The sequence below is a fragment of the Hyperoodon ampullatus genome, assembly GCF_949752795.1.
Source record: "Hyperoodon ampullatus genome assembly, chromosome: 6".
In the NCBI taxonomy this organism is placed as follows: domain Eukaryota; kingdom Metazoa; phylum Chordata; class Mammalia; order Artiodactyla; family Ziphiidae; genus Hyperoodon; species Hyperoodon ampullatus.
In genome coordinates this window covers 80653589-80665957 of record NC_136919.1, presented here as the reverse complement: position 1 = coordinate 80665957, position 12369 = coordinate 80653589, and the positions used below count along the sequence as shown (strand labels likewise).

At 37.7% G+C, this 12369-nt stretch overlaps 1 protein-coding gene across 1 annotated transcript in view; it reads left to right on the top strand.

Annotated features, from left to right (window-relative positions):
- Window positions 1-12369, top strand: part of ALDH1A1 (aldehyde dehydrogenase 1 family member A1) — a gene marked incomplete at both ends in the record, with an annotated part of 54235 nt that overhangs the window by 24316 nt on the left and 17550 nt on the right. Inside the window, 5 exons of the mRNA XM_079707168.1 lie at window positions 2628-2768; window positions 5053-5182; window positions 6752-6813; window positions 8804-8932; window positions 10562-10675. Of these exons, the coding sequence (XP_079563294.1) occupies window positions 2628-2768; window positions 5053-5182; window positions 6752-6813; window positions 8804-8932; window positions 10562-10675 (576 nt within the window). The remainder of the gene's footprint in view (window positions 1-2627; window positions 2769-5052; window positions 5183-6751; window positions 6814-8803; window positions 8933-10561; window positions 10676-12369) is intronic.

Genomic DNA, 12369 nt, shown 5'->3' with positions numbered 1-12369 from the left:
TTCAAAGCTTTCATAGCTAATAGGTGAGGAACCAGAATTCAGATCAGGGTTGTTTTGTTCCAGACTTATATATTAACTACCATTATTCTATTTCTGTGCCAGCAAGATAAGATATATGAGAAAAGGAGGAGCATGATCCAAAGGATATAACCACAAAACGTCTATATTTATAGCAGCATTCTCCAGGAACATATTTTCCATATGGCAGAGTTACTTGTCTCGAAGCCAATTATTCCATATCCCTTTGAGAGGCCAGGATGCCTATGATAAACCATATTTGGCTAAGGCTGATGATGGAACATGGAGCAGAAGGATCTAAACGAAAGCTGTGTCACACAGACCTTTCTAAACACGGAGCAGCATGTATTTTATAAGCTGTGGTATCCACAGGTCATGCTGGCAATTTCAGATTCTTGTGGTTTGCTTTTTAATTTTTTTCAACAGTGCTCTTCCAATATAATTTGGAAAAGGTGAGAACCTATGGCATAAAACAATGTCCAAATATAAGCAATCAATGTGATTAACTGACTGCCCAAAATATGACTGTATATATATTTCTCAGGAAGGGAGAGTAAGAATACAAGTATTTTATTGTACATAATCACTATTCTCTCAAAAGTTAGACAGTAAGATACACAAGTGACTAATAAGAACCTGCTGTATAAAAAAATAAATAAAATAAAATTTAAAAATTAAAAAAAAAGAAAAGATACACAAGTGTAAGATGGTTACAGTGAAAGAACGTTTGCTTGTAATCTGTACTGTGGTAATATTATCACTTAATCAGACCAAATTATACTTCTAAAATATCCCTCTGGCCCACGATCATCTTAGTGTGGTGATAAATAATGTAAAAATAACTTACTTTTCTTGTATTTTAATATGCAGACTTGTAAGTTTGGGACTTTTTTTTTTTTTTGGTGGTGCTACGTGGGATCTTTGTTATCCGACCAGGGATCAAACCCGTGTCCCTGCAGTGGAAGTGTGGAGTCCTACCCACTGGACCACCAGGGAATCCCCAGTTTGGGACTTCTTGACTGAATATAATCAAAGGCAGGGAATATTAATCTGAGATCCATGCCTCCCAAAGGGGAAGGTATCATCGTTGAATGGGTTCAGCTTAATTTGATCAACTTAAAAAAATTTAGGACAATTTTCCCTTCAGATTCTTTACGGAAACTATGGCTCCTGCACAAAAGACAACCCACTGGCCTAAGAGGTACCATGATTTGTGGAGCTTATGTAGCTCCATGTAGTGACCAGACTGATAAGCAAAAGAAGATTGGGAAAATCTATGCCTTTAAAGTGTTTGCAGCTGATTTGATGGAGGAAGGAAAAAAGACAAATAAAGTAGTAATGGAAGAGGTAGTGATTTTTGTAGTAGGTGTATTCTATAGGCGCTCAAATGGGATCTGAACAAAGATCTATGGGAATGAGTGGCCAGGGAAAGTATTTAACTGAGGCAGACTAGGAAAGAACAGGAGGAATAAACCAGTTCAGAAAAAAGAATGTGAGTGAGGACACATGAGTGACGGCAAGAAGACTGAGTGTGAAATGACTCAATTATTTGACTTTTGCTTGAATTAATGTAATTTTAAGCAGTGCCTTAATAATAAGAAACTGACTTCTTTACCTAGTTAGGGATTGAAAGGAACTCTTTGTACCTAGTTGGGAAATGAGAGGTTGTAATACACCGCCCTTTCTCTATACCAGACCCGCTGCCTCTGTGCCTTTTTCCCTCTGAACAAGAGGAATGAGCACATGTTTATAATGTTTACTCTTCAACAGCAAAACACAGTTCTTATTCACCCTTCAGTAGGTTCTTCATGAGAGTACACAGCCCATAAAGTCACCAGAGATCCAAGAAGATATTCACTATTTTAGATCTTGAGCTTTCCCTGGAACTCTTGACAAACCAATCACCAAAACAGTAAAATGTAGTGGTGAAGAGCAAAGACTCTACAGTCAGCTGGGCTCCTTTTAAAACAGTTCAGCCACTTTCAGCTACTGAGCTTGGGCAAATCTCCTCTTTCTCTTTGCTTCAGTTTCTTCATCTGTAAAATGGGGAACGTATCTGTCTCATAAAATTATTGAGAATTAAATGAGTTAATAGGTGTAAAGCGGGCTTCCCTGGTGGCACAGTGGTTGAGAGTCCGCCTGCCGATGCAGGGTACACGGGTTCGTGCCCCGGTCCGGGAAGATCCCACATGCCATGGACCAGCTGGGCCCGTGAGCCATGGCTGCTGGGCCTGCGTGTCCGGAGCCTGTGCTCCGCAGCGGTAGAGGCCACAACAGTGAGAGGCCCGCGTACCGCAAAAAAAAAAAAAAAGGTGTAAAGCAATGAGAACATTACCTGATGGTAATGGTAAGCACGCCAATGATAGGAACTATTAAAATATAATATTTCTATTCTAGGAAATCAAGCATGTGCTATGTGTGTGGCACTCATCATTCCAAAGAGTAGGCAGCAGGTATAATTCCAATATATGGTAGTTGAGTTTGTACAGTATGCTGGAATTAGGCTGATGAAGACACAGCTTACGAGGAGTTTTAGTGTATTTTATAGGGTTATTGCCACTGGATTTGCTAATATATTTAGCCCACGAATTGAATTCTTTGACTTGCAGGAGGATGTTGACAAAGCAGTGAAGGCCGCAAGACAGTCTTTTCAGATTGGCTCTCCATGGCGTACTATGGATGCTTCAGAGAGAGGACGGCTAATAAACAAGTTGGCTGATTTAATCGAAAGAGATCGTCTGCTCCTGGCAGTGAGTATTAACCGAACTACGCAGAACTCAAAATCTCTAGAAAGCGTTCATTGTTTGGATTGGTGAGTTGTTTTGATTTTAGTGTTCACTATATACTCTCTACAAATAAAACAAAAAGACTTCTACCAGCTCTTGTATATGAATGGTACCACTGAGCTTATTCTCAGATAGTAAGTAATCTGCACTCTGGTTTTAGATGATGTTAATGTCTACTCCCAGAATACAGTCTACAGTCTAAACACTGGGGTTTTTTGCTTTATTTATTTATTTAGTTAGTTAGTTAGTTGCACTGGGTCTTAGTTGTGGCAGGCGGGCTCCTTAGTTGTGGCATGCATGTGGGATCTAGTTCCCTGACCAGGGATCAAAACCAGGCCCCCTGAATTGGGAGCACGGAGTCTTAACCACTGGGCCACCAGGGCAGACCCTGAATTAAATTAAACAAGTTTCTTTCCTTAACTGTAGAATTTCTGAGCCTTTATAAAATAAGGTCACATGCAGCATGAAGATCCTAGAATAATATACCGGCTTTCTTGAACTTGACCACTGAACTCCTTGAGTGAAAAAATCTCATGGAGTTTGTTAAAGGTGCCCAGGATATTTCTTTAAAATAAACCTTATTTCTCCATAATCTAGCCCACAAAAGACAGTTAATAAAATGGCCACTTTTTCCTTTCCTGAAATGTACATGTTCACAATGGTCTTGAATAAAGTATGTTCTTTTTATAGGTGAAAAAGCAAATAATAAAGGAAAATCCATTCATGTGTTTATAAAAATGTTATTTTTATGTATACTGCTTTTTAAAACACATTTCAGCAGTTATATGAATCAGCACGTAAAATGGGTGGGTGAGGTGTTTCCTTGTTTTTTCCTAGAGAAGCCAATTTAACACAAAGCAACAGCAACATCAGATTTCAGAGTAAGTTTTTACTACCTTTAGAATCTTAACTGGCGGCAACAAAAAGGCTTATGTTTTTTAAAATCAACATTAGCAATTATAGTTAATCAAAGGGCCATTTATTATCCAATCAAAGATTCAGCATAATTCAAAGTATGTAAAAATATGGAATTAGAAGTTATACACAATACAACAAGAGTAACCAAAACATCCCGCAGGAAGAAATCAGAATTTGTTAAAACTTGCCTTCCCTAATTTATCCGATCTGTGAATTACAGAATGTTGACTGCCTCTGTCAGCATAAGATCGTAAGGGGGGAAAAAAGAGTAAGCATACAAAAATCATGTTTGAGGGCTTCCCTGGTGGCACAGTGGTTGACAGTCCGCCTGCCGTTGCAGGGGACACGGGTTCGTGCCCCGGTCCGGGAAGATCCCACATGCCGCGGAGCGGCTGGGCCCGTGAGCCATGGCCGCTGAGCCTGCGCGTCCGGAGCCTGTGCTCCGCAACGGGAGAGGCCACAACAGTGAGAGGCCCACATACCACAAAAAAAAAAAAAAAAAAAAAATCATGTTTGATTAAGTTTTGAGGTAGCATACAATATAATGCAGAGAGAGAAGACTGTACAACAGATAAGGAACTGATTTAAGAGTTTATCACCTGTACACTCCTGCCCCAGCAGAACATTACACCCCAAAGTCTGTACAGTTCTGCTTAAGAAAAGGAGGAAAAGAAGAGATAGGTCATCTTAAAATCATTAGGGCACTAGACTAGAAAATGCTGAACTTTACAGCCTGACCATTCAAACAATAATTTTGATATTAGTGGCAAAACTGAGTTTCACAATTTAAAATTTTGTTGAAGAAAACTCATGGATTAAAAAAAAATCCATGTTTGTGTGAATATCCAGATGGGATGTAAAAATTAAAAATGATTATTGAGGCATTATTAATGGTCACTGACAGTAAATTGTCACCCACAGTTGTATAATACAATAAGTGAAATCTTGTTGGAACTCTAATCTGACTAAGGAGACTAAGTGCCACTCTCACAAGCTGTGTGTATATCAAATTGTGACCAATTCTTAGAAAGTTGGTTCACTGGGGGACGTTCAGAATGAGATAGAAGGGCACTAGGGTTTAGAAACCAGACTCTCACTACCTTTTCTACCCAGATCTTGCTATGTCCTTAAGCAAGTATGATCTTAAGCAAGTCCTTTTAACTCTTTTTTTAGTCTCCCTTTTAAAAAGAGGAGGTTACAAAAGATTGCTTACAGTATTTCTTCTAGTAGTTTCAAAATTCTCTAGCACACAATTACTCAAGATATTGACTATTTTTTTAATCTAAAATTTCTGTGGAAGTTTAGATTTGGGGTGTGATCTCTTTTTCAGACAATGGAGTCAATGAATGGTGGAAAACTATTTTCCAATGCATATCTGATGGATTTAGGAGGCTGTATAAAAACATTACGCTACTGTGCAGGCTGGGCTGACAAGATCCAGGGCCGCACGATACCCATTGGTAAGTAGCTTTGGGAAACCACCGTGGGTGACGGTAGGGGTGAGGAGATTATTGTAGAGATGAAAAATTCCAAACTCTCCCTTTTAAAGATGTCAACCAAGTAGGGCAGAATTATTTTCTTCTTGACTTTGAGACAATGCAGTTCTGAACCTGGACGTTCTGCTAAGGTTCATCATATCGGTTTTAAAATTGTTTCAACATAAATATGCAGAACACTATAGATACTTTAGAAAATATTAAAGTAAGAACATTCGTATGCCCACAATTACTGATTTAAGCAGTTGTCTCTCTAAGGACTCAAACTTTTCAGAGCTGGCCTCTAAAATTATTTATTTGGGTTTTATTCCAATGGTGACATTTATACCCTTTCTATAATGTAATTATTTAAGCCTCTTTGTACGTTCCAGTATGAGTCAGCTATGGTCATCTGTGCCTCGTCTAACTCAGTATAGTTAGAGCAGACTAATTAAACAAACTAATTCACATTGATTTGTTTCAAATAGTTTCAAAGAAAGATGGGTCTGTGTTTATAGCTTAAGAATTTGTGTGAGTGAATGTGTATGCATTTTAGTATTTTAATAGAGTATGCACATAATGGGATAGGAATATGAAAAGGCATCGAGTTGGAAAACATTACAAGTAGAATTTAATTCATATAAACGTATTGACTATGGAAATACAACACCCTCCAGGACTGGCCCTGAAGTGCATTTCCAATCTAACTGGAGCATCCCGCTGGTTAGAAGTGAGAGCCAGGAAGTGGAAAGGGGAGAGTGAGACCACGATGGGACCAAGAACTGTGGTTATTTCAGAAAATTTTACTTTACCCTTTGATAAAATGGGAGAAACCATTTAAAGTACAAATAGATCTTGATAAGTAGCCTTCTTGCTATGATAGCCAGGAAGCTTTTGTGGGAACTAGAATGAACACAAAGCACAGTGCAACCTCAGGATGACCACATCAAACTTTGAGGCATATGAATCAATCAAATCCAGATGGAAATGTCCTTTACTTCTGGCATATTTTTTTCATAGATTAAGAGTTTGGTAGGCAAAAAGAAGAGGACGTTTTAGAACAAGCCAGTAGGAAAGGCTTATCACTCACAGGGAGATATTTTTTAATTCTACTATATTTTAATTTTACTGTTTTTTAAATTATATTATGCACTTAAAAAATTACTGGTAGAACTCAGAGCTGTCAGAAACAGAACTCTTAAGTTTCTTTCTTAGTTACACACCTTTTATTTCCTTTATCATGAAAGAAAGGAAACTGAGAACAAGTATGATTTAGAAAGTAGCCCTCCTATAGGATCAGAGATAGAATAAATACTGTTCAGATCTTTTCCAATTGTGCATCTTTGCTTTGACCTAACTCAGTTTTATGGTTCCTCTCATTTCAAATTACTATTTGAGGGCTCAGTTTTTCATTTTGTAAATAGGCAGAGATATGTTCTCTCTTTCTTTTTTTAAAATTATTGTCTATACCTTCCTCTCACATCAGCCCCAAACCACCATTCTATGAATATCAAGCACATTTGTCTAGAAATGATTGTGTGTTTTATTTTTCAGATGGAAACTTTTTTACTTATACAAGAAATGAGCCTATTGGTGTGTGTGGCCAAATCATTCCTGTAAGTTGCTCTCATATAATTTTCAGTCAAAAAAAAGTGAGTTCTAATTCTATTTCATTTGTTAATGAAGATTTCTTGGGCACAAATGAATGCTTAGATATTTGCTAAATGTGGAGCAAATATAGTAATTGTTGAACTTGGGTCTCTCTGTGGCTGTACCCTTTGGATACGAACTAGTAGTCTGGAAACCTATCTATATTCTGGCATATCTCTTAGAGGTTTTTTGTTTGTTTGTTTGTTTGTTTTTTGCGGTACGCAGGCCTCTCGCTGTTGTGGCCTCTCCCGCTGCGGAGCACAGGCTCCGGACACGCAGGCTCAGTGGCCATGGCTCACGGGCCCAGCCGCTCCGCGGCATGTGGGATCTTCCCAGACCGGGGCACGAACCCGTGTCCCCTGCAACAGCAGGAGGACTCTCAACCACTGCGCCACCAGGGAAGCCCTAAATTCTGGCATATCTCTTTTTTTTTTTTTTTTTTTTTATGTTCAGCTCACAGCCCACGGTCGTAGTAACTAGAGGTCACTCCATTCTTTTCTTTTTTTTTTTTTTTTTAAAGAAGATGTTGGGGGTAGGAGTTTTTATTAATTAATTTATTTATTTTTGCTGTGTTGCGTCTTCGTTTCTGTGCGAGGGCTTTCTCTAGTTGTGGCAAGCAGGGCTGGCGTATCTCTTTAGGGTGTTTCCATATACAGCATCACCAAACCTTAACCTTTTACTCTATGGTTTGTTTTTAAAAAGATGTATTGTGCACTCTGTTTAAGACCCATGCTTTACATGTACATAGCAAAGTGGTCATCGTGCAAGACGCCAACCATTTCAGTGAAGTATAGTATGGCCGACCACTCCCCAACACTTTCTATCAACATATCCTCATTGGGACTTCTCAACATAGAGAATAGTAGCAACCAGAGTGTTCAAATTGAATGAAATTTCTTAACTAAATGGAAGAAACTGTGCCAGAGGCATTTGGAGCACAGTATGGAATATATCCTACCTTCAGATAAGAGGCTTTGATACTCCACATTCCTCTTAGAGAAAGTACCATTTTAAGCAGAACCATGAAGATTTCCTTTTATGCCCAACAAACAGGAGACTATCAATGATTTCACTTTGACTGACATATTCAGAAAGGCCAAAAAGGCCAAACAAAAAGATAACAAAATGTCCTGGATGAGGAAGTGGCAATGACTTATCTTCTGCCCCAATAAGATTGAAATGTACACACATTAACATTTTGAATGAAATTGCTCATTAGTTCAAAAATCCCAATAAAACCCATAAAAACTACATAATCCTGAATACTAAGAATTGTTAATATTTACTGTATGCCTGTGATGAACAATTCACTGCATTAAACATTTGGCCCACTTTCTCTATGAATCCTCAGGACAACCTTCTGAAGTAGAGAGGACTGTTTTCAGCACTTACAGATGATGAAATCATACACAAAGTGCATATAACTTGTCTGAATTCACACGGCTGCTCAGTGATTGAGCTGAGATGTGAACCAAGCTGTCAGCCTCCAGACCCTAGACTTCTTTGTCTTTAGCAGGATATTTGTCTTGGAATTAAATACTACTAAATATTATTATTGGGTAAATGGTTACATTTAAAGACCTATAGGGAGGGAGGAATAATTACACTTTTTAAACCCTTACAGGTAACTTACAATATATTTAATAGTAAGGCTTGATTTCTAAACCATGCAGTGATTTTTTTTTCCTGGTAGAAAAATAACTCAAAATAATAGCACTTGATAAAATTTTATGACTTTCTCCTGCTCTCTTCCTGTATCTAGTTTGTTTGGAGGGTTTTTTTTTAGCATTTATGAGTTGCTTTGAGCAATGAACTTAATTAGAATATACCAGGTGATTAAACAAAACTACTACAATTCTTGTTTAACATCTACAGGGAGTGTATAATGTGGAAGTTAGATTAGCAAATGTGGCTTTCAGCAATACAAAGAATCTATTGTTATATATTGCTTTCTAGTGGAATTTCCCATTGGTCATGCTCATTTGGAAGATAGGGCCTGCCCTCAGCTGTGGAAACACAGTGGTTGTGAAACCAGCAGAGCAAACCCCTCTGACTGCTCTTCACATGGCATCTTTAATAAAAGAGGTACGTTTCCTAAATCAAAATATGTTTAATCTTTGGATGCTGAAGGAGATGGATGGGCTTTGGAGTGAATGTGGCACTTAAAAAAAAAACAACTTTATTTTTTGGACCTGCTTATTTAGCTGTTTTGGAACACAGCTGTTTCCTCCTTGAGTTTCAAATATAAGACTGCTACAGTCACATGACGATATTGAGAGGTGGAATCTTGTTTGTTACTGTCATTCCCATTGCTTTTCATTTAGAATCAGAATAAAGTTGTATTTCAAATATCTTAAAAAAAAAAAAAAAAAGTATGTGCAAGAACTCAGGAGTCCTGATTTACAGTAGGAAGACTTCATCTGTTGCTACTGTAAACTACATTATCTGCCAATGGCTCCTGTCCAGTGGGGACGTATTAAGCATAGCTGCTGGCAGGGACTTTTGGCAGTCAACCCAAATGAACCTCTGCCCAAAGGAGGACAGGAAGCCAGACCAAAAGCTTCATGTCCAACTGCCACCTTATGATCACTTTTTAAATTTCTTTTGCCCAACACCCAGAATGCAAGTTCATGTTGAAATTGCTATGATTTTCTTTCAAATGTTGAACTGTAAGTTGGTATATAACTGCAACTAACAGCCTGGAAATTCTACAAATTTGTTTAAACTAGTCTATCTGAAGGTTGGAGGCTTCTGAGCTAATATGCTTGCTTGTAGCATTGGGTTACATTATTTCTAAACTCATTCACCCATGAGGGAATACCTTTATATTCTCTTTTCTATTACGGTTTCCTCTGCATTTACCTTCCTGCTCAAAAACTGACAAAAGAGCACATAAAATTCATTTTCATCAACTATCTAGATTGTTTTAATATATTTTTTCTTGCAAACAAGTTATTGTCCTTTATATCATACCAATATTTTAAAAATAAGCTTTAGTCCCTAGAAATTTAAAATTCAGGAAATCTGAATCCATATCTTAAAAATATTCTTCACTTCAAATTAAAAGTAGGCAAAAGAGATGTCAAAATGAGACATTTTGATGCAAATAACATGAAATTTCATTGTGTTGTTTCAGTTGCCACACTGCTCTATACTTGATAATTCTCTAATTGGGATTGGAATCAATCTGTGAAGCTTGATCATGAATGGGATGACCATTTTTAACATAACATTTTTCTGATTAAATAATGCTGATAGGAATTTGCAACCTAGTTGGTATGCCCTGATCAATCAACAGGTAGAAACTAAAAATGTTAAGATCCCTTTAGCTTCTTATTTTTGCTGAATGGATAATAAACACATTGTTTTCCTTCTTTGTGAGTAATTTACCAACCACTTTTACACACACTATCTTTTTGAGTTACTATTATAAAATTTGAGACAGCCATCATTGGAGCGATGATCCATGAAAGTCAAAGATGAACTTACTCTAAGGAGAAATAGTCCCTCAATAATGCAACCCTTGAGGTTATTTTAAGTGGGCTAAACAATGAAATAAGAATAATAATAATAAAACCACCTATATGAATCTTTCTTTGTAGAGAAACTCATAAGATTAGCATAAAGAGGCAGCTTTGATCCCATACTCTCCTCTTTTTTCTGTAGAATTAAATGATCAGTTCTGTTCTAACTATTTTACTTGTTATCTTTTAGGCAGGGTTTCCTCCTGGAGTAGTGAATATTGTCCCTGGTTATGGGCCTACTGCAGGGGCGGCCATTTCTTCTCACATGGATGTAGACAAAGTGGCCTTCACAGGATCAACACAGGTAACATCATTTACTCAGGCCAGTAGTGAAGCAGTCGGAAGCATGTTTTATGTTACTGTTTTTAAGCTGACATTTCCTTAAAACAAAAGTTCTTTTAATGATTTGTTCCTTATTCTAGCCTTCACACATGTTTATAGAACATAAGCAGATGTCGTTGAGATGAAACGAAATACCTATTACAAAAGCAGAAAGGACTGGAGTAAACTGTTTTTAGTATGTTATTACTTTCTCTGACAAGAAATATGGCTGATTAGACCTTGTCGTATGATTAGTAAGGTTTATGATAAAAAATATAAATTAAGCCACAGTGATTTGTATGAATGAATTGTAATTTTATCCTGTAGATTAGGGAAATCAAAGAGCAGAGCCTCACCCTTAGCTCCTTATTTGGGGCTCTCTCTTCCCTGAACATTCTGAAAAGGAGTCCGCACCTCAGCTTCCCGGATCCAACCTAACTTTTCTGCCTCAGTAGCTCCAGCTTGGCTATCCAGAAGATTAAAGAACAGGACCCCAGCTGTGGGCACTTCAGAGGAGAGGGATGGGGGAGAGGAGGGATGCTAAATGCTCTCTAAATGCTCTGGGTGTTGAAAATGGTTACTTTTTTAACTTTCCGGAGAAACAGGAAGAACATTCCAGATAGTGTGGAAAGGCTAATTTGATTATTTTATACTCCTAATTAGCCACTCCAATATAAAGAAAAGTTTACATAGAGAACTAAAACGATAGAAAATCAAATTTTATTTTTCTTGATCATTTTTAAACTAGATAAATCAATATATAATTTTTTCTTGTTTTTTATAGACATAGAATAGAAAAAGTTTACATTCTACAAACTCCTAATTGAGGTAGGGGAAAACCAATTCTTCAATCAGGAGTCTGTGGACAAAACAACTGGTAATGGTCAAGACATAGCAATAAATTAAAAAATTATGAAGTCACAGGTTGAAATCATAGTAGAGGAGGTAAAGCAGGAAGGTACAAATTCCTCAGCCTAGCATTGTAGACCTTCCCCAACAGGGACGCCACATACAGCTTCTGCTCTAGATCCCACACACTTCTCTAGTTTGTCTGAGCCAGAGGCTACTGTTCCACGATGCCATATCTGCATCACTGCCTGTTTATCTTGGCTCATCCCTGAACCCCTACAGCACTTCAGGGGTACTTTACCTGCCCCCTCCCGCAAAAAACTTTGATATGAGAAGACTAGGAAACATCTAGGTTTAAATTCTAAGTCTACCCCTCCTAGCAGTATGTCTTCCAAAAGTTAAGTATCCTTACTAAACTTGAGTTTCTTCATATGTAAAATGGGAATAATAATATCTACTTTATTGAGTTGTACCAAATAAAACTGAATAAGCTAATGAGTAGTAAAACATTTAGCATCCTACAGAGTAGTCACTAAATGGCATGATTATTGTGTGTTCTAGAGTCATTTCCATTCTCTTGTTCCTTCCCTCACTCTTTAATTTCTCACACTAGTTCATAAGGTGTGAGGGAAGAGGTCCCTTCGCCACAAAATATTTCTTCATCGCTGCCCCATCACTTCCTGATTATTCCATGCATCTTTTCATTCCCATAGGTGTTTGCTCATGCGTGGCCACACCTACTATAATGTGGCTCCCATCACATGCCCTCTATGGCTTTCTCCACAGTCTCAGGAGCATCCTGAATTTAAAAACTTTCCATCTGTGCCC